Below are 27,840 nucleotides of genomic sequence, written 5' to 3' on the forward strand. Positions count from 1 at the left end.
TAATTAAATTATTTTATGGTTAAAAACATTTTATATAGTGTGAGTAATAGAGTAATAGGTATATAATCGTTGAATGATGTGTATCGGTGAGAACGTGAAACCGTATTTTGTTTAATAATGATAAGTTTATGTTTTTTTTATTAGAATATATAGCTATTGAGTAAATCAAGATGTACGGTAAATGTACCAATATTTCTATATCGCATACCAATAACTTAGAAATAGGTATATATGGTAATTTAATTGAAAATCGATTGTAAATGCGTTAATGCATACTTATAAGAATATAACAAACAATTACAAAAGAAAAATGTTTTAGATCAACTTGCTCCGCATCATAGTATTAGAAGTTATTACTATAGCCTTATAGCCTTATTAGTTATTATATATGGATAGGTACATAAATGTCACAGTAAATAATAATTTACACATTGCAATGATAATTTGTCTAGAAATATCGTTGTATACATATCGTTTATAATGTTTATATTTACGACACAAAAAATAGTTAATGCGACTAATATTACGCTGAATTACTTAAGCAATTGTACATACATCGCCACAAATCTACTAACTTGATAATAATAAAATATTATTTTTAATGAAATGAAATAAGAATTTAGAATAATGTTATGTTTGAATAAAATATTAAAACACGAAGACTATATTATTACATTATTATACGACAATAACAAACTCGTAATAATTAAAATTAATGAACTTTTGTTATGAGTTATAAAAATGTTAATCAATTACTAAATTATATGTATTGTGGTGGTAATGTTTATAATAAAGTTCCCTATTATATCTGTTATAGTGCTATCTGAACTATAAACGGCACTCAATAACTAGTTTAAAAAGGATTTAAGGACTATTTATTTAGTGATAAAATGTGTTGATTTAACAATGTGTTTATTTTTTGTGTCTAAAGATACTTTTAATAGTAAATAAAAAGCTTCTTCTGACAGAAAAATGAATCTATTTGGTACATTTTGTGTGATTAGAGGAGGTTATAAAGTACATTTTTTTCCAGTGTTGGTTGAAGTAAACTCGACCAATTTTAATTGATTGAAAATCCATACATACACGATACATTGCTAATAATTTATCTTATAATTTATTTACGGAGAGATCAAACAACCCCCATTATTTCAAAATCTATATTAATATTTTTTTTTACATAATTTTCAGTTGAAATAAAACAACATTTATTTTTTAAAAATATTGTATTTTTAATATTTTCCATCGTTACAATGTTGTAAGTTTTAATTTTTTTAAATGACAACATACATTTTTAATTTCATATTCTGCAGCAGAATATTCTTCGGAGTATTTTGATTCATAAAAATTGAGAGTAGTTATTACATTTTAAGTATTTAAAATTAAGGTGTGTTTAGGTGTGGTGAGGTACCTCGCAAAATACTAGTCTACTACTGTCTACTATAGTACTACTCCGGTTAAGACCCTTGCAAGGCCTGTCAATGGTAGTAATGGTACTTGTAAATTATAAAAACAGTTATAACTTATAACTTATATAAAGTTATAAACTACGAATAATTAATTTTAAAGCCGAAAAAACACTCGTTCTGTTTCTGTAATGTCCATGATGATTAATTCGATAAATAATTAATTTATGTAAATAAATATCAATTTGTATTTCAATGTACAAATTATGACTTAATTTTCTCCAGTATTTACTATTGAATCTTCTATTTTAACTTTGTAGTAAATAATTAGCTAAAGTGGGTTTGCTCAGTTCGCGTTAGGGATTTACAAATAATTGAATATTAATTTTGTATGATTTGTATTTATATATGCTTTTATTATCATTAAACTAAAATATAAAAAACAATACCTTTACTTACATGTAAGAATGTAACAAATATAAATAAAGTTTAATTTTGGATTTGGACCAACAATATTTCAACGCGAGAACTACTGAAGAGACAATCATTCAAATGTATACTAGTGTTTCAATAAAGCAAATATAAGCTATTTATCGTGAATTACCTGATTACCTGAATTACGGTCTGACCAACGTTCTAAATGTTCTAATATAATACAATAATTAAAGATTATGTGATATAATAATACAGAATTCATTTTCAGACTTTCAGTCTCTAGGGTAGTATTGTTATATTCACGTGATTTGAAAATAAGATCACAATTGGTAAACTAAAAAAATAATTCAATAAAAATACTACTTGAAAATTGAAACATACAAATATCAAATAATATGTATAAGTTATAACTTATATAAGTAGGTAAATCGTAAATACCTAATACGGTAAATTTAAATCATATCACGAATTCATGAATTATGAATAATTATGAATAATAATATTAATTAATTTATAATAATATTATGAATAAGTTGTAACCCATTTTAAACGGTGACTACGGGAAATAAATTGAGTACCTTCACAAATTAAGTACAATAAAAATAGTCAGTAATTAATTATGAATGGTATCAGTGGTATCTATTAAATACAATAATAACAATTAAAAATAATAAGTAATAAGTATGTAGTGTGTACACATTACATTTTAAAGTAAGCGGAAAATCGATAAAAAAAAAATAAATAAGTAAATAAATAAGTAAATAGCGAAGATGCTGATTTCGATGACGAAATTGAGTCCGTGGTACCAGGACTGCATGGGTTAGTCGCTACTCTCGTTCTTCAGTTTTGACGCCGTCGTCGGTGTTGGCGGCGGTGTCGGCGGCGGTGTCGGCGGCGGCAATTACTTGTTCAGCGGCCACACGCTCATAGCATATGTTCCTGATACATATATTTCAATCTTTCGCGTCTTAAACGGTTAAAACGTTTTCTATAATTTCTATAACGTTTCATACATCTCGTTTCATACATCTGACACATCTGACCACTATTACTACCTTACCTACCTTACCTACTCATTACTCATATTAATTAATCACTTATTGTCAATAATACTGGCTGAATTCTTAATTTTGAAATTTAAATAAAAAGCATTGATGATATTTAAGTTTTGGTGATGTTTGGTGATGTATGCCTGTGGTGGATACAAAGAAAAGTTGTAACTTATAATTTTATAAAAGTAATACCTTATTACATTCCAAGGCAATCAGTTAGGTTGTGTTTCAGTTTAAATCTATTTCTACAAATATTGCATTTAAATATACAGTGTGTGAATGCTAATAATTGAGAACACTCTGCGTAGAACTCTGCAATGTAAATTCTGTTTTTTTAGTTGATTGTTATAATATAAAAATATACACTTTTATGGCCTATGAATTTTTTAAACTTAATTAGATTTGCGTATGCGCAGCACAACTTTTTATTTCTTAAACGGTAAACACCTATTCTAACCAACTTTCTAAGTCCGAAATTGACCGAGTTGCAGCAATTCAACCAAAAATCTCAAAATGTTCGTGATTTTTATTTTTTGACTGTAACTCTGAAAATAATTATTTTAGAATTTGTTAGAAATTGTACTTAGCATTCGGCAAATTAAAGATTGACCTTTGATGGATGTATAAATTGATCGAATCACACTTAAGGACTATGGTCTACGTTATCATTATAATATTATGGCAGTAATGTTGTCTATTTTTTCTTAATAGACGTTGTCGAGATACGCCATACGCTTTACACCCGATTACACCTCGAGGAGTTAACAATTTTTACATACAATGATGTTATAAATTATAAAGTGCAATTACAACACTCCTGAACACTCGAGGCACCTACTCGTATATGGCTATACATGACGAATGTACAATGTATTTACATTTTACAAGTAGTTTTATATAGTTTAACCATGTCCGCAGCAACTAGTAAGTGTAAAATAAAAACACTAAGCACAATGTTAAAAGAATTATAGTATGTCGTCCAAAATCATTATGTGTGTAGTGTGTCATACACTCATACATTATATTCAAAGAGATTCAAGCAATTGCAGATCGAGCAAATTTCCCGGAAACAATTCGTGTTTTATTTGTTTTTCCCTGAAAAAAATACGTATCCACTACTAACTAACATCGCGTATACCTGACTTGAATCTTCGTTTTATGTAGGTATTATACCCGTAAAAGTATCAGACACATTTTATACTTTTATCAAAACATAACTATTAAGTTCACGGCAGATTATTTTATCTGAAATCACGATTCGACCGAATGAAATGTGTTTATTATTTTTTTTTGTAAACTACTCAACTACCATACGTAGGTACGTGAATTTTGCCGGTTTTCGGAGTTTTTACACTCCTAGCGATCACTGGTTCAGTGGTCCAGCTCCTTATACGTTGTCCGCATTCGTACGCAGCTGTACTGCATTACTCAAATCGTATATACTTAGCGATAGCTCACTCAATAACACGTGCGTATACTCACTACACATTTCGTGTTGTATAATATAATATCATCGTTTGCCCTCGCTCTGTATATTACTATTATTATAGCTGTAACTGGTCCGAGTGTTTGAAAACGGTCATTTGTCAAAGCTATAGACAATAACTGTATATATATATATATACACACTGCACACGCTTATCTTCATTGGGGGTCTGGATGATTAAATGTCCTATGCAGAATAACACGAGCACACACATACACATATCGCTGTGGAGTTGGTTATTAGCCAATTATCCTGCGGCGTATCAAGTACAAGTTTTCGCGAAACTTCTGCCGTCCCACAGTGTACGTAAAATACTACAATATTATAAGCACTATACATAATATTAATATAATAATATACGTTATACGCACTTTAGTATTTATGTTTATTATGAAATATATTATATTATGTGTGTGTGTGTGTGTGTGTGTGTGTGTGTGTGTGTGTGGTTGTGTAATACACCTATGACCCGCATACGCACATCGTCTCGGCCGTTGCGTGAAGTTTGCGCATTGTTTTTACGATATCAAGTCAAAACTAGGAAACGCAGACTTTATGGGGGTTTGCGAGACATCGCAATATTGTTATCATTAATGTAATAGTTATTAATAACCACTTCTAGAATCGCAGCAATTAAGGACGCTCGACCGACCATTAAAGAGGCATTTTGTTTTTATACAAATATATATACATTTAATAATAATAATAATAATAATAATTGCGCTTAGGTACATAATAATGTATTTATTCACTGTATAATGTACGCAGTCGTTATGGCAATAATTAAATGGTCAATCGTTATAGTATTTTGTCGTATGCATACATACATTTTCACGGTCATTCATGAAACCTTTACCACAAAGAAGATAAAAAAAACCGGGGTTAGGTGAACTTTTGCTATACTTAATAGTACTAGGTATAATAAACTAATAAAAACCTTAATACTAATAACTAATAATTAATAGGTTTCAAGTATTTTTCTTCTCAGTGTCGTGTCAAGAAAATATTTATTTTGGAAGAGAGTGAGGAAACATCAGATGCCTTTGTAAAACGATAAAAAAACGAATAGCAATCCTTGAAACTTAATATTCAACGATTAAAAAGTACTATATACTGTATATACAGTATACAATATATTACTATAATAGACATACAAATTATACGTCAATATTTTTTAAATATGATACTATAGTACTATTAGTACTAGGTATATAAAAATGTATGATCAATGACGGTACAACTGCACAATGCACATGATAATATTAAAATAATAATTTAATAATTTATAAAAAAAATGAATTTTTGAATTTCATCAAGATAAATCAAATGAAATAACGAAGACTGCAGTATAGGTCTTGACGTCATGTAATATATGCTTGCAGTACATTTTTCAATACTTTTAAATTTCTGTAAGAATCACTTATATGAGGTAACTGGTAAGTACATTGAATTCAATTTTCAAGCTTTAGGTATAAAACTATACTATCATTCATTGCGCTATTGTAAATTGTAAGTAAACAAAATTTCTTATTGTGTATTTGTACCTGCATAAACTTTTATGGATTTTATTGTATATTTTTTTAAAATGCCTATAAAAAACTTCACGTTTTATGAATTTTGAACTATAAAATATTTAAAAAATTTAAATATTTATTAAGCTACAAAAAAATATATATATTATTGAAGCTCTTCCATGTTATTGTAAAATCAATACATTTAATACATTCACTAAACATTTTTTATTCACCATCATAAAAAAAAAGTAAAACAACCAAAATTAGAAAAGAAATACATCAGCAAAAACGGTAATATTATATATAGTATATATTATATTATATTATTTTATAGATTTTGTAAATATTAATTGGACCGCAACTTGTGTGTACCACAAAAAAAAAAAACGGGTTGCAATTTGGATCAGACCTTTTTTTGGTGGATATCTGTGTATTCGCTATGATAGCAAAGTTATGAACTGCAGGACCTCGCTGTGTAATATTAACACTATAATAGAGATTATTGTTATTACCTTATTTAAGTAAAGTACTATAGAATATATTTATATAATATATATATATAAGTATATAGATATATCGTAAAATATAAGACAGATAATATTATATAATAATGTGTAAAGAATATGATGGTTACCGATCTGGGTATGGTATGCGGACGTATGCCGTGAGTATGGGTGTTTGCAGATGGCCGAGCTGAACGTCACGAAATCTTCTCCACTGTCGTATTTCTATTCACGTCTCCAATCTCCAAATACGCATCGGTGGTTATTATATACCACGATGCGTACTAGAAAACCTTAAGTCAGCATTCCTTACACTCGACATTTTAGCCCGCCATGCTACCTAAGTAGCAATGTATGATATATATCATAGATTCTTAACCTTAATAATATTTATGTATAAATATATAAATGAATAGATATAATTTTTATTTTAAATATATTTTATGATAATAAATCTAAGACGCAATACTACAAATACTATATTAAATGATTGTGAATAATCACTTTTTCTAATAGTCAAAAACAAATTTTAATGTGATATTTGCTGTTGTTTTGATTCCAATATTACCTTAAAATCTTGGACAGTATTTATTTTTGGGTTATTAAAAAAAACTCCGTGGACCATCTATGGACCCCGGTTAAGAACCTATGATATATATATATATATAGACGGCAATCGTTACAGTATAGGTAAAAAAACTAAAAAAAACATCTTGAGAATTTGAAAATATGTTCATTGGGTATATTTAAAAATTCCAAAAATCAGATTTTGAATTACTGTATTATCGGAATAAAGGGTGTGAGCATGTATTTGGTGAATCACTCTGTATAAAAATGAATTTATACATGACATTTTCAGAGATTGTTCTTAGAGATATCAGAAAAGTTTAGAGATTAGTTTGTATCATGTTCGAGAACATAGCAAATGCTATATCCAATCTGCTAAAGGCAGTTGTTTGATCAAATTAGTTAACAAAGCGAGATACATCGACGGAGATTTTCCCGTGAATTGAGGTACAATAACAACGAGATACGCTTATATAGCACCGTATTTTATATTTGTTTATTTGTCATAGGTTAGGCAGATAGTATTATATGTATATATGTTAATTCTTTTTCGTGATTTTCGCCGGAAATGTATTTAGATTTCAATTGTCAATGCTATAAAGACAATTTTTTTTTATTATTACTATTATTATTATTTTGGCCATTTGTTAGAGTGCTGCTTGCTGGAAATGAAACGAAACGTCGACAAAAGAAAAAAATTACGAAACGATTTCCGGGTCTGTAGTTCGGCTTCGGAAGAGTGCATATGCCATATATAATATCGTACCGACAGTAGCATCGTATAATCCTATCAGCTTTTTTTCTTTGGGTTATTTTTAATTTCAACGTCAGCAAAACCATTAATTCTGCCAGCTCGACTTGTGTTCAAGAGCGATGCGATCGATTCAACAAAAAGCGATTTCACGCTTTTACTCGATTACCAATACACTTATGTATAGTCAATCAACTTATAAAGTTATACATGCTTATGGGTAACTCATTGTTGCGACATCGCCGTCGTACGTGTGTCAACAACAATATCATTACGTCACAGCGTAATGTCAAGACGTGAAGCGCTGAAAGCGAATGACGATATCCCATAGTTATTATTCGGTCTCCGTGTTGTACGATTAAAGAGAAGAAAAGGCATAGATAATGTACAAAAAGCAATCTATTTTTATAGCGATTATCCAACGGAAGATATAATGTGTCGTATACACATGTTGTTTTTATGTCAAACATGAGTGAGTAGTAAAATAAAATGCTCAACAGAAGTAAATATGAGTAGAGTTTGTATATTGGAAGTTGTTTCATATGACTTAATTAAATTTATAAATTACACAGGGCGATTCACCAATAATATGCTACTTTTTAGTTTAATAATATATTTTTCAGATTTTGTAATTTTGCAATTTTTAAAGTATATTTAAGATTTGAGGACTGTATTTTCAAATACTTAGATATTTATAGCGTTTATAATGACTAATGCGTATTTCGTGGTGAAAAATCTATATTTTTCAAACGAGACTCAAACTTTTTCACTATTGTTTGTCCGTTAAAGGATTTTTAAAAAATGTTGATGTATCTACATCAAAATTCGGACCAATAATTTCTGATTAATTAAAATGTATATACTATATATTGTAACGTCCGTCCCCTCTTTACCGGTCGATACGGTTTAGCGTGTTCGTTATGACGGCAAAGTTATGAACTGGATCTCGTTGTGTAATATTAACACTAGATATCATTATTCATTGTCATTACCTTATTTAAGTAAAGTACTAGAATATTGATACATAAATAGATACGTATATCATCGTATATCGATAAAATAAAAGACAGATAATATATAATAACGTATAAAAAATATGTGAGTTACCGAGCTGGGTGAGTATGGGTGTTCTCTGATGGCAGTGCTGATCAGTGATCATCGCGGAGTATATTTTCCACTGTCGTATTATCGCACACTATTCGTGTCGCACACTCTCCAAGCACGCATCGGTTATTAATATATACTACGACAGTTGCTGGAAAACCTGAAGTCAATGACCGGCTTCGCTCGTACTTATCACACTTAGTCGTTCCCTACCTAAGGAGCAATGTATGATGTCTATAGACGACAATTGTTACACTTTTACCAAGAATAATCATCCTAAAAATGGTTTTACAAATATTAAAAATATAACTCGTTTATGTTATCTAGAAGTTATTATTACCTAATAGACAATTTTTTCAAATTATAAAATATTAATACATTATTATTAATTTCTTTAGGTAATTACTATGATTTTTAATCATCATAATTCATAGCTCCGATATTTTTTAATTACATTATTATTATAGTTCCTTATAGAACACAAAGTTACGCAGATAACAACTCAATAACTATGTAGTTATTTGAATTAAATATATCTACAATTTCAAAATGTCATATACTTAAGACTTAAAAATGTATGGAAAAAAGGGCGGTTTTCATTTGAAAATAAGAGTACCAACTATAAGTGACAGGACACTTCTTAAATAGTACTTATATACAATTTGAAATAGATATTTTAAAATATTGTTCTTTAGTGTCAGTATACTTAAAATTTTCAATATAATATACATTATTAAAGCATAACAGGCGAGTTACCATGTTTGACAAATCACCCTGTACACTATGTACCTATAGACTTTATTGTAATTTGGTTCATAATGTATACAGGAAGTTATTTTAGGTACATTGGACAATTTATATATTGGACATTATAGTATTATAGTATATGGACTTGATATATGCTAGTATATGTATCTTACATTTATATCATATTCAAGCGAACACAATTTATGTTCATCTATTATTTAAGTAATCCAATTTAGTGTTCTGAAATAAAAAATGTAAAATACACACTACCAATAGACGAGAAACAATATTTTCGTAACGATAATAATATAATATACGCGTAGTAAGTACCTATATTAAATATTTTTAACTGCGACCATATTTTTTTTTTATTAAATGACATTATTATTTATTAGATTATTCATTGCCATATCTTAAAAATGAAAACAATAATAAATTTTACAAAAAAAAAAAAATAAAAATAAAAATCGATTCCGAAGTTGTATTTTAGAATTTTAAAATAAAAAGGTATGTAAATAATCGAAGAAATAGTACACGTATGATACATAATTATTATAGAGTACATATTTATTATTCAGATAGGTAAATGTATAATGTATGCAACAAAGATAATTTTTTTTAGAAATGTTATTATTAGAAAATGTAAGATACACACAATTTAAAATATTAGAATTGTTGGTGCATCCAAGCTGTACCCCATCACAAAAAAAGTGTCAGGATTGTATTTAATTTTACACGTAATGTATTCAGTGGCGTATTTAATAATATAATGTAATATAATATATTGTAAATTAAATTTTTACTCATCATAATATATTTTATTTATTTTTAGTTTACTATTAAACTTAAAATAAAAAGTTGAGTTTTTACTGTCCGTCTCAGGTCTGCAAAATATGTGGTAAGTAAATTTTACTTTAGTTTATTCTTATTTAATTATTTAAAATGTTGTATTATTTATTATTACTAAATCTATTGATTATTACTCCTGGAAGTTAAATGTGTTTATTTTTGCTAAAAAAAATAATGCAATAAGTTAGTTGAACTAAAGCTAACTTATACTTTAATATTATGAAAAATATTGATTTATATTGATTTTAATTTTTAGAAAAATGAATTTACAAATCGACTATGTATTTAAACATTTTTAATTTAAGATTTAATATCTTATATTAATACTTTAATACAATATTTAATCACTTTTTAGTATTAACTATAATAGGTATTTTTTTTTATCAAGAGTAAATTTAAATTTAGCGTTGTTAAATAATGAATTTATTAACGAATTATTTTTATTTAGTTAACAATAGTTATATGCGTTGTTTGTTTCATCAGGTTTTATTTATTTAAAGTAATCAAATATAGGGTCCTATTTACTTGAAATATTCTTTAACACAGTAATCATTTTTTTATTTACAAACCATCATTAATACTGAATATTTTATGTATGAGTGTGTGCATGCATTATGTATGTATATAGTTAAACAGTAATATTTTGATTTCGAAATGTAAAAAAAAACATTAATAGAAGTAAGTATGATAAAACAACGAATCCCTAACACTAGCAAATACAACTTATAATAATGCATAATAGTATAATACTGTATAGTGGGGGATACACAATGATTTAAATAAATGTGTTCGATTTGTTCAAACAGTAAAAATATGATAACATTATTTTTCGTTTCCTGACTTGTATTCCAGAAAATTCTGTATCATATTCATTAATCATGAGGTACTAATATTTTCTTTAAATAAAATTACTGAGAATTAACTAATTTCGATTTTATTAGAAATGTTAGTTTTACGAACACATTATACCTTTTGCATCTATAAAATAACGTGTTTTTTTTTAAATCAAAGGCCATAAAGTAACCGGTTAATTGAGAAGTGATGATGTTATACATATGTATATTGTGTTTAATCTTTTAAGCTTTTGAATATAAAAGACCATATTATAATACACACATGACACATTAACTTTTTTATGGTTCAATTATTACTATTTAATTTGTAGCTATATGCGTTATTATTAAATAAAAAAGAGAGGAAATAAATAAGAAAAAACATAGTAAAACTTCGTTAAATACGCGAATTATTCAATGAAATAACAATTAACAATTAATAATTAATAGGTAGGTGTAGGTACGTGCTACAAGAGATAATAAAAACATTGGGACCGGTTTAACAATAAAATAGAAATATAATTAATATTCTTATACTTACAGACAACTCAATTTAATTTAATCAAAAACTTTAAAACCGAAGTTAAAAATTTTATTTTTAATAATAATTTATAAAAATCGAGAAACACGCATTGTTGTATAAAAAGTGTACATTGTTATTGAGTAGGTAATTGTAATTTTTTGTTGATTTCATAATATTATATAGCATATATTAACCGAGTGTGATAGCTATATGTTTCTAAATTTCTAATGTTATATCGAGAATACTAATGTAGGTTCATTCTCCAAATATTATAATAATTGAGATAGTTATAATAATCTTAAACTTTTTAAGCAATATATGATATTATTAAAAAATTCCACGATTTGGCAGAGGTGTTCGATATTTCACACAGATAAATATAATAATATAACAAAATCACCTGTAATACTATTGGATTGAAGCCTATAAATTATAAATATCTCCAAAATTTACTTATCTACTATTTACCAAAATGTCCACCTTTATATATATATAAAAAAAAATCTTACTTAATGATTTAAGATCATGTTTACATCGTCTAACAAGCTGTCGGTGGATGTTCTTATTGAACATAAAATGAGTCGTCAGAAACATGTTCTACACAGGGTCACTGCTTAATAGTGTAGTTATATTAAGGGAAGTATCTATATATTTATAGATCCTTGGCTATCCTTAGCTTATTATCATATGGAAGAAAAAATTACTATTTATGATATTACATCCGACTTCTGTTAAAACTTCCATGGGTTTATAATGTATTATGTTAAGCAAATATAATACTAAAAAGTAAGAGGAAATTAATTAAGCTTATATCGAAAGACACATAATGCTATATAATATTAATGTTATGAACAGATTACAATGTAACATCATCTTAAATATTTTTCTTTCCATTTCATTAGGATGATTATAGATGAAACAAATTTAAAATTAAAATACATTTAGTAATACTTTAATGAAATCATTAAATTTTTTTTTATCACCGCGGCCTTCAAAACTCAAAGAGTTTAGCCAACGGAAAGTTGTGTATAATATTTTAATATTTCTTATGTCGAGCGTATGCAAAGCGAATAAATATGTCTTTTTCCATCAGTGTGATAATCTTCAAACATCTATTTCGTTCTATATATTTATCTATCTATTAATCAGGTGTTTTTATTTTTAATTTCCCCTACAGAACAATGAAATTGTTATCGTTTCCGTCACTGGAAATGGTGTTATAAATTTTCTATATTCAATAAAAATACGTACCTACCTATAAAGTATGAAATATGTGAATTACCTACAAAAGTACGTCTAAACGTTCAAATATTCTATGTAAAAGTTTCGTCACGAAACTAAGCACACATAGTGATTGGTTACATAGCGTTCGCGTGAAAAATCATATTCAAAATTGAGCATAATAGTATAAACCAAACTTAGAAGTTTCATAAAGTTTAAATTACCTTTTGACAAGTGACTAAATGTTCACAGAATATTCGTAGAATGAGAACCAGCATAGGTACAATACAAATCTTGTCGAATTAATCGAAATAATACGAGTATGTAAACATTGAGGCCAGTTGAGCAACATATCTCGGATCTTTGAAATAGTGCGATAATATAATCATTATTAATAAATAAATAATGACAATTTGTACCTATTATATAATTATTATGAAATCATAAATTTATAAAATGTATGTTTTTATTTTTAATATAAATTAAATTCATAGTTAGTACACCAGTTTTAATATTAAAATACAAAAACATTATATAATACGTACCTATAATGGTATAAGTAGAGCTGTAAGCTTGAAAATTTTTTTTTTCATTGACATTTTTTGAAAATTTTTAGCAACATTGAACATTTTCAACGACTGAAATTTACGGTCTTAGTAATACCTAAATAATAATAATAATAATAATAATAAAAATTTATATTTTTTAAATAAGTAAAACAGTTGGTATTTTTATTATTTTAAGTAAGTCGGTAAGTTTTTAGTGTATAAATAATCAAAAAATGGTCTATTGTCTGTATTTTAAAAGAAAATAATTACAAAATCTATATGAAAATTTTTAAAAAAATTTTCAGGATTATTGAAAATATTCATGAAAATTTTACGAAAATGTACAACTATTGTGTTCTGAATTAAATAGAGTAATTATTTTACTTGTAAGTTTATATTTTGTGCCTAAATACAATATGTAATTTTCTCTACCGTACCCATTGTGTTATTTACATCAAAATCAGTTTCCAAATATTCCAATATTTTGTCGGTCCCCTTTTTGACGTTAATACTCGACTGGCCCGAATGACAATAACAATTTTCCGGTATTTCAAATTACCCGTCGCCTCAACTGCTAGTCATTAGAAACTTTTGACGTCGGTCCGGCGTAATCGCATTAAATTTTTAACAAAAATAATGCATTCATTACATTATTAATTATTACAATATACCTAATTTATTATTGTTCTTTATTTATTTTTAGAGACAATACTGACGTGTCACAGAATGGTGTGAATTAGTTAATAAAGTAACTGCCCAAAATCTAAAATGGAACATTTTGTGTTACTTATTATAGTTTATTAGTTTCTCATATCTTAGACTTTACTATTAAAATGTGTACGTAATAAGGGAGTGATCGATTTGAATTTCGGTGCAAACTGCATCCTTATTATTTTTTTACAATCCAAATTACACATATTACGTTGTAGGTATATATTGTATTTTAGGTAAATTTTGGTTAAAATTGACTGTAGCAATTTAATTTACAAATGGTGAACTCATGAATTTAATCGAAATATTTTTCATCCTCTATAATAGTCCATGAAAGTCTAGGTAGTACCTTTGATGGTGGTTGCGGACCATAGAGTAACATTACTCTATGTTGCGGACGGACGGACGGAGAAGTAAGCTGTTAAGTCGACTATTATATAGTTATAAAAGAGTGGGCCGACGAATGATGCACCAAGATAAGATTACTTTTTTTTTTTTTTTGTTCGTTCATTTATTTATACACATATACAGCATATAAATCAATATAAATTAAATATTTAATAATAATAATAATAATAATAATAATATATGATAAACGGGTACGAAGAAGGGAACAAAAAGAAAATCGACATTCGGATCTATATATCGTACACGCGCAAATGTATTATCTAATATATAATCATATCAGACATCATAATATTATTATTATCTAGTGCTTAAGTAAGTACGGAATATAGAAATTAATTTCAGCGTTTAATATAATATAATATATTAGTATATATTATGATATTAAGTATTGTAATGCTTATTTGTAATATAATAATTATAAATATAATGTTATTATTAATATTTCACACAGTAAAATTTATATTGTTCGTATGTGTATACAGCACACGGTAATTACAACTTATGATATTTAATTTTATTATAATATTATTATATTAATTAAAATTTAATACGTGACAATGTCAATTTTGGTCGTAACATCGAAAAATTAAAACGCATTAAAATAATATGAACGAGAGAAATGTTTAACCAGACGTGTTTTGTTATATTATATTATAATAATAATTTATCATTTAATCAATACAACAAACTTCTTTTCTTTGTGTGTTTTGTATGTATATGTGTGTGTATGTGTGTGTATGTGTGTGTATTACTATGCGGAAAATATTATTCTTTCGGGCGGTTTTTAGCTGCCGTTTGCAAGTCGTCATCCACTGTCTTCTGTTGAAATTATTTGTCGGTTCTTGGTTTTTTCTGCCTCGCCTGTAATCAAACATCAAAATATTTTAATCAGTCAAATTCACATTATCCTTTTCATTCTTTATCAATTAAATCTGAATACCATGCAAAATTCAAATATGAGAGTATTTTGTATAATTACGAAATATGTGAAATAATTTAAATAGCATTGCGCCCATGTCGAAAACAAATAATATACTTCAGGACTGGCACGAAGTAATCAGTTATAGGTTATTTTAGCTTAGATATCAAGCTGCATATTTTGTAACTTAAAATCAGTTATTTAACATATTTTCCATTAACTTTAAATGTAACTGGTCAGTAGTGCAAAGAGAAATTTTAAGAGCACACGCGTATAGTTACTAAAAGTATTACCAATAACTATCCTTTTTTTTTTATATGTAAAATAATATTCTCGTTACTCTCGACAAAATTTCTATATACGTAGGTAGTTTATATAAATTGATTATTACAATATAATATAAATACATATTATATTGAGCTTTCATTAGTTACTCAATTGCCTTTCACCGACTTCCCTCTTCAGGAGCAGTGAGCACGTACAGTTACATTACTTGATAACCCGCCTGGGCGCCATCACTGCAGTTATTAGTTACTAGCTACTTTACTTATTTTTTATTGTGAATTTTAATAAAAGATGTGGGTATCCTATGTCTATAAATATATTTTATTAAGTAATAATTATATGAATTTTTTCGTTGTAATTTTAAAATAGTGAGGAATACACAATGAGCACCGACATGAAAATTTTTTTTTTTTTTCAAAATTATCCAAATAATTATATTGTTTGTTGATACAGGTAATATTAGGTTTAAATAGAACTAAGATTTGAATATAATTAAAATCGTACACGTGTTATTTCATAACTGAACTTTGTACTTATTTTTAGTTATATTCAATCTACATCTTTCATATTATAAAATATTACAAATTTCCAAAGATAAATTTTATTATTTATTTAATAATATAAAGGATTTTCAATTTTGGTGCATAAGTGTACTGTCCGTATGTGTAAAGTACTAAGTATTGACTGTTAGCATATTATGATGTTTCACTGTTTCAATAATTTTAGTTATGGGTAACATCCGTATTATATTTTTTCTCTCGAATCCCTCATATAAATAAATACTTATAATGTATTAGAGTCATTATTTTTTTGAAGAATAATTAAACATACCTAAATAATTAAGTAATTTGTAAATTTAGTTGTAACTATAAGTTACTGCAACTGTAACTTGTGACTAGTCATACATTTTAAATGCATCTTATAACTATAGATACAAAATTTTAGTGTAACTTTTCAGTTACAAATAATTAAGTAACTCGCCTATCCCTGACAATTAATATAATATAGTACCGTTGGCGTCCACATGGTGTAAGCGTGACTACGAAAATTGATGAAGTCAATCGGGACTCGGGAACATCACTAGAGCGAGCTGTGACTGTGTACAGTTTGCACTCATAGTAGGTACTTACCAGTAAAAATCAGAAACTAATAAGAATAAATAAACAAAGAATATAGCCAAGAAAAAACATCTGTAATATAACTTAATATTGACTCGGAGACATAAAACACCGCATACGACTATATAGGTGATGGCTGCGGAGTGCGGTTATACTGTGTATGCATACGTGTATAATATATAATATACATATTATATAAATATATACAATATACATATTATATAAATATATACAATATACATATTATATACGCGTGCATTTGTATATTGCGTGTATATATAGTAGAAATGTGCCTACAGTTATTGGTTTTTGACATAAGTCGGTCGCCAGGCCAATGTTTTTGAACGGCTTGCCGTTTCTTCAGATGGCTGTGCAAATAAATACTTTGAGTACGCTCGAACAAACAAGCAAAAGTCTAAACACACACATACATATCAATATAAATATATATATTTATATAGGGTGTTGGTAAATAACTACCATCTTGAAAAGTATTAACGTTTTGGAAAATATTATTTACATAATTTAGAGTTATTACAAAACAAGTTTTAAAAAGAATTATATTTTTTTACTATTTTTCATCGTTTCTATTTTTAAAGTAATTTACTTTTTTTGAATGACAAGTAACAACATACATAATGTTATTGATTTCATATTCTTAAACAGAATATTGTTTTTTCGAGAATTTTAATGTATAACAATCGAATTTTGAATGTGTAGCTTATCAGTTATAACTTATAACTTATAAGTAAATACTATTAAAGTTATGGTGAGTGGAGCAGTGGGCATACATGGCTAAATCTCGTAGAGTATTACTTACTTTAGTGCCAATTCCATACCGCTAATATAAACTTTAATAACGTATAACTAATTATTAGTAGTAATATTAATAAATATATTAATTAATTACAACCAATTTGTTATACATTTTTGTAAAAATTCTAGGAAATGTATTCTGCTTAGAAGTATGTAATTTAAAATGTAAATCGTCATTCGCATTCAAGCAAATATATTAAAAAATAACAATAATAAAAAATAGTAAAAATATTGTTTTTTTTATATCGTCATAAAAAAATCAATTATTTTTTTCTTAATTCGGTAACGCTTTTTGAGATACACCTTAATCAGTATTTACTTTTAAAAGAATCATCTTCTAATAGGTTTATGTATAATGAACACGTATATTTGTGCGAATATCTATTGATATATTATAAAGTGTCCTCGTGAACGAATGGAGGCGATTTACATGGATTGTGGCGCGGAGGTGAGTAGAGGATATTATAATATTTGTTAGCGTTTAGCCGAAACTTTTCACGGAATTATTGTGAAGCTGCTTGGTACAAGGCCGTCGCGTTAGTTTTATTTTGTTTTTAATCATTTCTTAATCGTATCAAAAGTTTTAAGCTCACTAATGACAAAATCGCTATAAGAAGGCCGCGATATACCACTGGCCGAATAATTGTTCATTATCCCTTTTTCTCAGGATTTCTTGTAAACACGGGGTAAAGTTGTTGTTAACAATTTTACTTTTCGCGGACCGAATGGGACCGAGCAAGTGGAATATAGTTTGACGTAGACAAAGTGCGTTTATACTTTACGCCCGCCAACTGGAACGAAACTTATTTCGAACAAAAATATAATTCAAAACACAAGCAAATACTTTTGACAGACGCCTTTTAAGTATACAGCGAGAAATATCCTTCTGGCTTCAAAGATTTTTTTTCAAAGACTTAAAAAACGGAATTCAATTTCATTGTATAGCTCTGTATTAATATGAAAATATCATATTGCCAATCGTCCGTAAGTATACAATATTACGGGTTACAAATGCTACAATATCGATTAGAAAAAAGTAGAATACGCAATAAATATTTACTGTATGTAAGCACCTAGAACAATAATAGTAAGGTAACACTATTGCTTATAAAATATACAGTATTTATAATAAATGTTAGTATACTCAGTTAAACTTGTAAAAACTATCTTGTGGATAGACATGTTAAAAGTAGTATTGCTGTACATATGAAATAAACAAATGCTCGATTTTGAACAGATAATAATTGATTAGATAATGTATAAGAATCTTATTAATATTAACATTCTTCGATTATTCATTTTCTATTTATCTTTTAGAATTGATGAGCGAAGTCAACTTGAACACATAACTTTATTTACAAACAGACAATAAATACACAACACTTCATACTTATGTTATAAATATGGTATACTGTATATTATGTTATTGTAATGTTGCTATCAGAGCTTCAAAAAGTTTTTTATAACGTCATACATGTATATAGGTAATGGAAAAATATTTAACAAATTTTATGAAATCAAATTCGATTACCAATAAACATAATTTAAAATTAATAATAAAAGGATAAAGTATCGTATAGTGTGTAAATTAAAATTGTTTTGAATAACGTGATTAAAAATCATGTTTGTCCCTTTTTACGTTATATCTGTATGACCTTTTTCATCATTCCAATAAAAATGTATACCTATCATATTAAAATATATGTTTAGCAGTTTCAATTTTGTGTGTTTAGCTTAAATATCAGTGTGAAATAACCTATTATCAAACTTTAAAGTAAAAACATTATCTGAGTTCTATTTCGGTTTTTATGATACTTTAGTTTTTAAGTGAATTAAGAGTATTTTTAAATATTATAATATTCATAATGACAATAAATGTCTTACTTCCCGACTCAAATAATTGTATAATATTTATTTTGGAATACGTGCATTATATATACCTACGCGTGTACAGAGTTGCCTGAACGGTGTATTAAAAGTAAATTATTATGTAAAATAATTTATGACGTGTCGTGCGACAGTATAATAATAAAGATACCTACGTAAATAAATAATTTATTTTCCGGCTGCTGTTGAAGAATACACACAACAATGTTTCAGCATACATTTTTTAAAGTCTCGAGAATTGAATGACTTGGATAAAAGCGTGTTGAAATCATCCCGTTTTTGATAAATTGATAGCGAGTCGAAATCGGACGACAGCTGATACGTTCAATAAGTAATACAACTTACTATAATATAATATATAGTCAACCAGAGTTTGCCTTGTGACTTGTGGTAGTAAACCTTTAATTATTAGGAGAAGTGGTATGCGTAGTTTTAGTGTCGTCGACCAGAGTAATAATATGTATAATTAACTTATATCAGCTAATAAATGAATATTTAATCGTCTCCTTTTCGTCGGAACTTGGAAAAGTAGCTTAAATAATCAAATAGGTTATCGCCGTATTTAATACTTTACAAAACGAAAAAAAATCTATACCTATACCTACTCAAAAACCTACAATTTTATCGACATAGACTGCAGAGTTGTTAATTCTTTGAAAACGTTAATAACATAGTGGTAATAATTAAAAAAAATGATCAAATAGTTATTTCGAACCATATTTACTTATTTCCATAAATATAATTTCTATTTTAAAATATATAGACATTATCATAATTATATTTAAAAAAATGCTTTTTCTAAGATATATTATTTTTTAAGCACTTACAAATATCCATATCGTTAAAATATTTATCTAAATATTATATCATCTTCAGGACTTCAATATGTATTATAATATACAATTAAATATTAATAGTGTATTTTATTTTCAAACGACCATCATATATTTTATTTAAAAATGAGTATGTAATAATATGGAAAAATAGTTTACTCACTGTAGTTGCAATTGAAGTACAATATAAGTAATTTTATATGGTTATAATATTAGTAGTTATGGTGGTTCTATATATCTTTAAATTTATAAAAAATAAAAGTTTTTTTTTCTGTTTCTATATATCATTGTCAAATGTATTTGTACTATGATATTAACGACAGTATAGTATTTATTTAAATTAAATATAATATTATTTTATTGTTTTATTTGTAATAGTGGGTATTTATATTTAACACCCGCAAATATTTGAAAAATGCATAAATCAATGAGAAATCCAAACGTGTAATAATCTATTGCCTTGTATATACCTAATATGTGTAGATACCTATTATAAGTAGTCACTAGTCTGTATGTACTATTTAGGTACCTATTAAAATTATCAAATTATTAAACTATGTATAGCTATGTATCAATAGCTGTATAGCTGTTGATACTTTTTAAATAAAATAAAATAATAAGAACCAATATAATATAATTTATATAGCTGCATAAAATATAGTGCATTGTGCACTGATCGCACAATTAACATAAATTAGTCATAGACTCATAGATTGGTTTTAACGGTTTAGTAATTAATTTTTTCTTTACTCTATCCCAAAAATATATTCCTACCCTTTAATCGGATATAATATATGTATTTAAATCGAAACTTTGAAAGAGTATTTTAGAGTGATTAAAATGTAAACATCTAAGTATTGAGGATAATAACCATTTTTAATCATATTTTTTTAAAACAAAAATCGACCAAATCGCGTAGATATTAGGTAGCGTATAATTTAGCAGCGCAGTATTATGTTATTTTATTGATTTTTTTTAATTTTGTTATAAACTCAAGTCTTATTCTTATGTAATGCAATTTAACGTATTACTGTTATTGAGTAGTGTATGCTGGAGTAAGCAAATCTAATTAGTTCGTAGAACGTTACAAATAAAATAAAATAAAGCTATAGAATCCAAAATTGCTCAACAGATGATTAAGAAAGGAGTTTTAAAAGTTTGTGATTGAGCTGCATTATATCGAATAGTCTAGGATTCAATATTTGGAGTTCAATTAACAACTTTTGACGATTAATTTATTCAGAAAACAAATCTACAATCTAATTGCAATATTGATTATACCATACGATACGATTCGTTTTTTGTTAAAATGGTAGCTATTATTCTTACGAAATCAAAAATTTAATTTGCCTTAACTAGATCGATGTTCATTCAATTTTAATGTTTTTCTTTTTGATCTGTTTTGAAAAATTATCTGATCAAAGTAATAATTTTTAAAATTGAAATAACTAAATCACATGATTATTTTCCTTGAAATGTTGAAACTTATGCCATTCAATTAGTATTTTCTCACTCATTTAGTATCGTAAAAACTGCATTTAAATATACTGTAGAGCCTCAATAATCCGAACGAATTCAGACCGAATGTCGTCCGGATTAGCGAATCGCTCGGGGATTAATGGAAGTATTTTAATAGTACCTATACTCAAATGGCTAAGCAATTTTGTTACACGACATTATTTATTTATTAAATTTAACATATTACGAAAAAAAATTTTACTTAATACAGGTTTTAATTATTTACAACAACACACGCGCATATTCATGCATTTATGGTGGGAGGGGGGGGGGGGGGTTCGAACTGAATACGATAAAATAAGGAAAAAAATAAAACAAATCCAGGTGTTACGAAAAAAAAAATACCTATTATAATGTGCGATGTGCCGTCGGAATTATCGGACTAAAGAGGCTCTACTGTAGCAGAGATATTTACACAGTAGCGTATATAGGTTTTCATTTCGGAGAGGGCCGATTATATACTTGGATTTTTTTGGGGGGGGGGCAATCGGTCCCCCCTTTAATATGCCACTGTATGTCTGTATACCGTACACAATGGAGTAGAACGTACGATATATAGCGGTCTTGCTTACCGGGTCGTAGATGACGACGCGCGGCGGACGATCGCTCTCGATGACAGCCACGTACGTGCCGTTTACCCGACCGTCGTCCGGCCTGCCGTCCAACCGCTTGAACTCGTACCGCGACATGTGACCGGCCACCGTCCTGAGCAGCGGCTGCCGTGACGGCCGCGCGGGCGGAGGCGGCGGCGGCGGCGGCGCGGCAGTCGGTTCTTCGATCTGTTCGATCTCGTCGTCGTCGTAATCGTAATCGTTGCCGTCGTCGTCGCCGTCGTAGTCCTCGCCCCCGGCCCCGATCCCTCGAGCCCTGGCCGCCGCTTTCATGTCTTCCACCGCTTTCATGATCCAGTCGCCCGACGGCCACGACGGTGACGACGTGGTCGGCGGCGTCGGTGGCGGTTGGTGTTTCAGACCGCGTCCGTAGCCTATTACGTCCGCGATTGTGGCCGCGATCTTCGGGGGCGCCGGCGTCGGAGTGGTGGCCGGCGGCGGCGTCGGCGTCGAAGTGGACGACGCGGTCTGGATGGCGGCCGCGCCGACGTGGTTACTGTCGTCGGCCGCCGCCGCAGCCGCAGTCGGCGTGCCCGTCTCGTCCCGGCCCAGCATACCTGCGGAAGGCGTATTATTAATAATTGTTATATTATGTTATTATTTTGAAGGATCGCAAAATGCCGAAAACTATTTTTGATCCTGCACATCGGATGTATTGTTTTTACATCGGTGTGTGTTTTTTTTGTGCTGTCTGTCATCAATTTTTGGGGAAGATAAAAATTCTTTGAATTTAATCTCTGAGGATGGGTTTCTGCATTGACAAATTGGATCTAGTCGACGACTTTCCGGGAGGTCAAAAATATCAGTAGGTATTTTTCAAAATAAAGGAAAAACGATATTTTTTATACAAATCAGTACCTACTCGTCAAAATCGGTTTTATTTTTCTGGTGTAACTCCATAATTTTTAATTTTTTAATTTTTTGACTATTTATACACATAATATGTATATGACTTTTCAATTTTTATAGATTAGAAGTATAACACAAGGTTCTTCATAAGTTTTCATTATACATTGGTAAGATTTTTTTGCAGACATTTTAAGTTCATATGTTGTATAAGTTCTTCAAAATTGAGAAAATGTGCAAGTATGACTTTGTAGTTAAAAGTCTATAAATTGATCAATTTATTGTAAAGGATTTAAATTTTAATACAAGGTTTTCTCATAGTAATATAAAAACAATTCTTTTTTATAGTTATTTTAAATTCAAATTTGAACTAAATAAGATATTTAAATGAATAATCACGATTATATATACTTTTTATATAGTAATTCTAAGTTTTTGAATTTAAGATTATCTATACAAAATAATATAAACTTAAATTTAAACTTTACTAAATTATCATAATTAGTTTTGTAATTGTTGAGTAAGACACACAATTCAATTATAAATAAAAAATAAAATTAATTCGGAATAATTAAGGTATAACATGGGGTATAACCTATTAACTTACAAATGTTTTATATTATACTAACAATTAAAAAGCAATTAATAATATATTCTATAGTTTAATAGTTATATATTTCCTTGTTTTATATTTAAACACATTTAAAATCAAGTTTTTAAGTCATGTCCTTTAAGAATAAATATCATTAATAATAGTTTTATCATTTAGCTTATTCATCAAAATGTGCCAGTAAAACTTAAAAAATTAAAATTAAAAATCAAAATAAAGTGTCAACGATAAACGTCGTAACTCAAGGTTGTCGAGAAATGTATAATGATTACAAATAAACTTTGTACTGTCTGGCTACGAAGGTTTAAACTTTAAAATCCTTGTGTTGTAATAATATAATTGATATCTGACATATGTCAAAAGTTTTAAAATTTCATTGTTGGATTTTAAAACACTAAATAATATAACATTATAATTTTGTCAATAGTAAAAATATCAATGTTAAATGAAATCTGTTTTTTTTTAATTCTTAACTTGTTGGTTTTGATAATGATTTTGGGAATCTTTTAATTTATCTAAAAATGTTCACGATTAAGTTTCTTAATGTTCTTATTTAAAATTGTGTTTTTTAGAATTATTTTTCGTTATAATCAAATATATATTTTTGTATTAATAAAATTAATTGTTATGAATTATATTCACTATTTATCAAATCAATGTTTACTTAATTGGGATTATCTAACTTGATTCATTGAACTGTGACGACAGTCAATTTAAAAGACTGACTAAGACACTAAAATAGATATTTTTTTGTGAGCTTGAAGTGTTACGTTGTCTGTGATATTTATATGTAAAATTTTAGTTGTTTCAAAATGTTTTAAAAAAAATTGTGGAATTTAAAATATTTTGGAAGCGTATCCTGAATAAAATAATATAGATTTATTTATATTTTTGAATAGCATATTTTTAGTAACATAAATTATAACATGTACATTTGACTATATAGGTATACCTAAAAAACATTTAAAATATAAAATCAATTTGTACACAGTGAAAGTGAATGTTAAATAGGTAGTTTATTTACGAGCATAACATTATTTTATCGTAATATTACGATGTACGCATTATAACATTTTCCGTTGACGAGACAAAAAATAAGAAATCAAACGACGAACACGGCTTAGATGTTACTTTTAATCTATACGTCCGATTATAATTATTTCTACTGTAGATAAAATGCTATTGTACCATCATTATAACTATGGTCTGTGCTAACTGCTAATTATTAGTTTACTCACACACATACACAATTATATATGTACAAACAATGTTGACATTTCTAACGAACGTATATGGTAATATATATATATTCTGACATAATTATCGTAATGAGCGCGTTATCGCCACAATACGAGTATATAATATAATATTATTAACATTAGCATAATATAATCGTCGCCTCCGACGGGGACAATGTTGTCTTTCAAACAATTATCATTTTGCTTAAAGATCGACGACCAATATAGTAATAATATAACACTATCAATATTCATCGAAATCACATACTCGCGCGCGTCGTTGACTAATATCATAATATAACACCAGCGGTTCTCAAACTGTATTTTTTTCGCGTAGTCCTCGAGTTGCCAAAAAAACCTACAGAGCTTCGATTTCCAAATATCAGAAATACCGATTTTGAACCAGAAATCGTTTGATTTTTGATTTCTCGTCTTTGCGTGACGCGTTTAAGAACAAATCATCCAATCTGATTCGTACGGTTTAGAGAAAAACTTACAACGTGTACTGTGCGACGTAATTTGGCAAGCATCGTAAATTAAATCATTAGAACTATTAGGAAAAACTTTGTTACATAAAAGCGATTGTGGATAATCATTAGCGGACAGTACACACATCTGTATGAATCAAAAGTGATGAAAATTTCGTCGTACCTAATTAACATATATAATAAAATATAATATGTAATATATTATTGCGTGTACGTCTCAATTGCGTTGGAGCTATCGTAGTAAGTAGTTCGTCCGATTTCGGTTAGCTACGATTTCAACTGGACTGTATATAATCTAATATACTGCCGTTGTTTATCCATCGCCATGCCGTGCAGTTTGCGAACAGTCATCGTTCGTGTAAATTTCAAGTACAACAATCAGATCTGCGCCACCGTGTACATAACAATATTTGTGTACAGGTTTTCGTTGTGAATTACACGTACAAAGTACACCAGATGAATATTTCAGACGTAGTTTAATGAATCTACCCCAACTCCGGTAAGAAATCAACGATTTTTTAGAATTAAAAAAGGAAAATGTCATCATAGCGATGTCAATTTTACGCAATATAATATATATATATATATTATTTATGCATATGTACAATAAACACATTTTAGAACAATGTAAAATAATATAATATTTTTTAAACATATTTTATCGCATTAAACGAAGCCATCTCGTCGTATTTATTGTGCGAGATCGATAAATTATATTTTTAGTTCGTTTGTAAATCTTTTTTTTTTTTATTATAAATTAGAATATGTTTGATTATAGCTTAATATAGGAAAAAGTTGAAAATCACCCGCGCCATTTTTTTTATTTCAATATTAACAATGGTTAATAATTTTTACCTATTACATAGTACAATAATTAATATGGTAATTAAATAATTGATACATTTTTTTTTGAATTCGCCAGCTATTTGTATACCAAATATATATTACAACAAAATATGTCAATCATAAATTATATAATATATTTAAATTAAACCTATTTTAAATTATATTTTTGCAAGTTATAAATTAATGAAATTAAGACTTATGATATAATTGGTAAATCAATAATTTCACACTAATATTGCATTGGAATATTATAATCCCTTTGTTGGTAGTCTTAAAAACAATATAAATAAATGTTAAGCTCTTAAAAAGCACACAAGTTATATATATATATAATATGATATATGAATAATTGCAGAAGTATTTTTGATTTTGGACCGACTAAAATAGTAAAACATATTTGTATTAATATTGTTCCAGATCGATAGTGTTTATCATTTATAAGTGTTTTTTTTTAAATCAGTCTTATTTAATTGGTTGAAAATCAGTATAAATTATTTTATTTAATAGGATTGCAAAATACAAATGATAATAGCACAATAAAAAAAAAAATTAGTCACTGAAAACAAGATGACGTCTATGTCGTTAGACGGACAAACAGAACGACGGACGACGAGCGCAATCGGTGGCATAAAGAAACCGCACGAGAGAATAATCTTAATCATGTAAGACGGATTGATTAGTGTTTAATATGATGAAATCATTTATAATATACAAAATGTTAATGAATTATCAATAATAACAATAATTATAAATTATGCGTGTGCGTGTTTTTTTTCTCCCACCACCCTCAAAAATCTGTTACAGAAAAATAGAGAAACGTTTAAGTACAGATAACGACGACGACAACGAAATAAATGCCGCCTGACGCATCCGGACTTCTGATTATCACATTCAGAAAAAAAAAACTGTGACGATGCAAATTATCATTATGTATATTCATTTTTTTATTATTGGTGTTCAATGGGCTATAATTTACCTCCGCACCTGATCTGATTAATTATACGTATAAAATAGCAAGCGGTTGAGAATAAAACGTAAATTTTTTTGTTCTATATTTATTTTTAAATCGATTTTCCGTATACTTTTTAACCTGTGTACTAATATCAAAGCACAATCATCCTGAGACAACATCTCGTAAGTCATATAGATAAGAAAACGGTAGCAAGT

General features: G+C 27.9%; 1 protein-coding gene and 1 long non-coding RNA gene across 2 annotated transcripts in view; one reads left to right on the forward strand and one right to left on the reverse strand.

Annotated features, from left to right (window-relative positions):
- Positions 1 to 14,759: 14,759 nt before the first annotated feature.
- LOC132927413 (uncharacterized) overlaps positions 14,760 to 27,840 on the reverse strand; it is a 389,955-nt gene continuing 376,874 nt past the window's right edge. The window contains exons 6-7 of the mRNA XM_060991934.1: positions 22,607 to 23,202; positions 14,760 to 15,519 (exon numbers count right to left, since the gene is read on the reverse strand). Coding sequence (XP_060847917.1) covers positions 15,487 to 15,519; positions 22,607 to 23,202 — 629 coding nt within the window. The 3' untranslated portion in view covers positions 14,760 to 15,486. The remainder of the gene's footprint in view (positions 15,520 to 22,606; positions 23,203 to 27,840) is intronic.
- Positions 25,580 to 27,428, forward strand: LOC132926487 (uncharacterized). The gene is made up of 2 exons (XR_009661452.1): positions 25,580 to 26,326; positions 27,181 to 27,428. It is a non-coding gene; the product is annotated as an uncharacterized LOC132926487 (long non-coding RNA).

This window comes from Rhopalosiphum padi, chromosome 3 (genome assembly GCF_020882245.1).
Source record: "Rhopalosiphum padi isolate XX-2018 chromosome 3, ASM2088224v1, whole genome shotgun sequence".
NCBI classification, from domain to species: domain Eukaryota; kingdom Metazoa; phylum Arthropoda; class Insecta; order Hemiptera; family Aphididae; genus Rhopalosiphum; species Rhopalosiphum padi.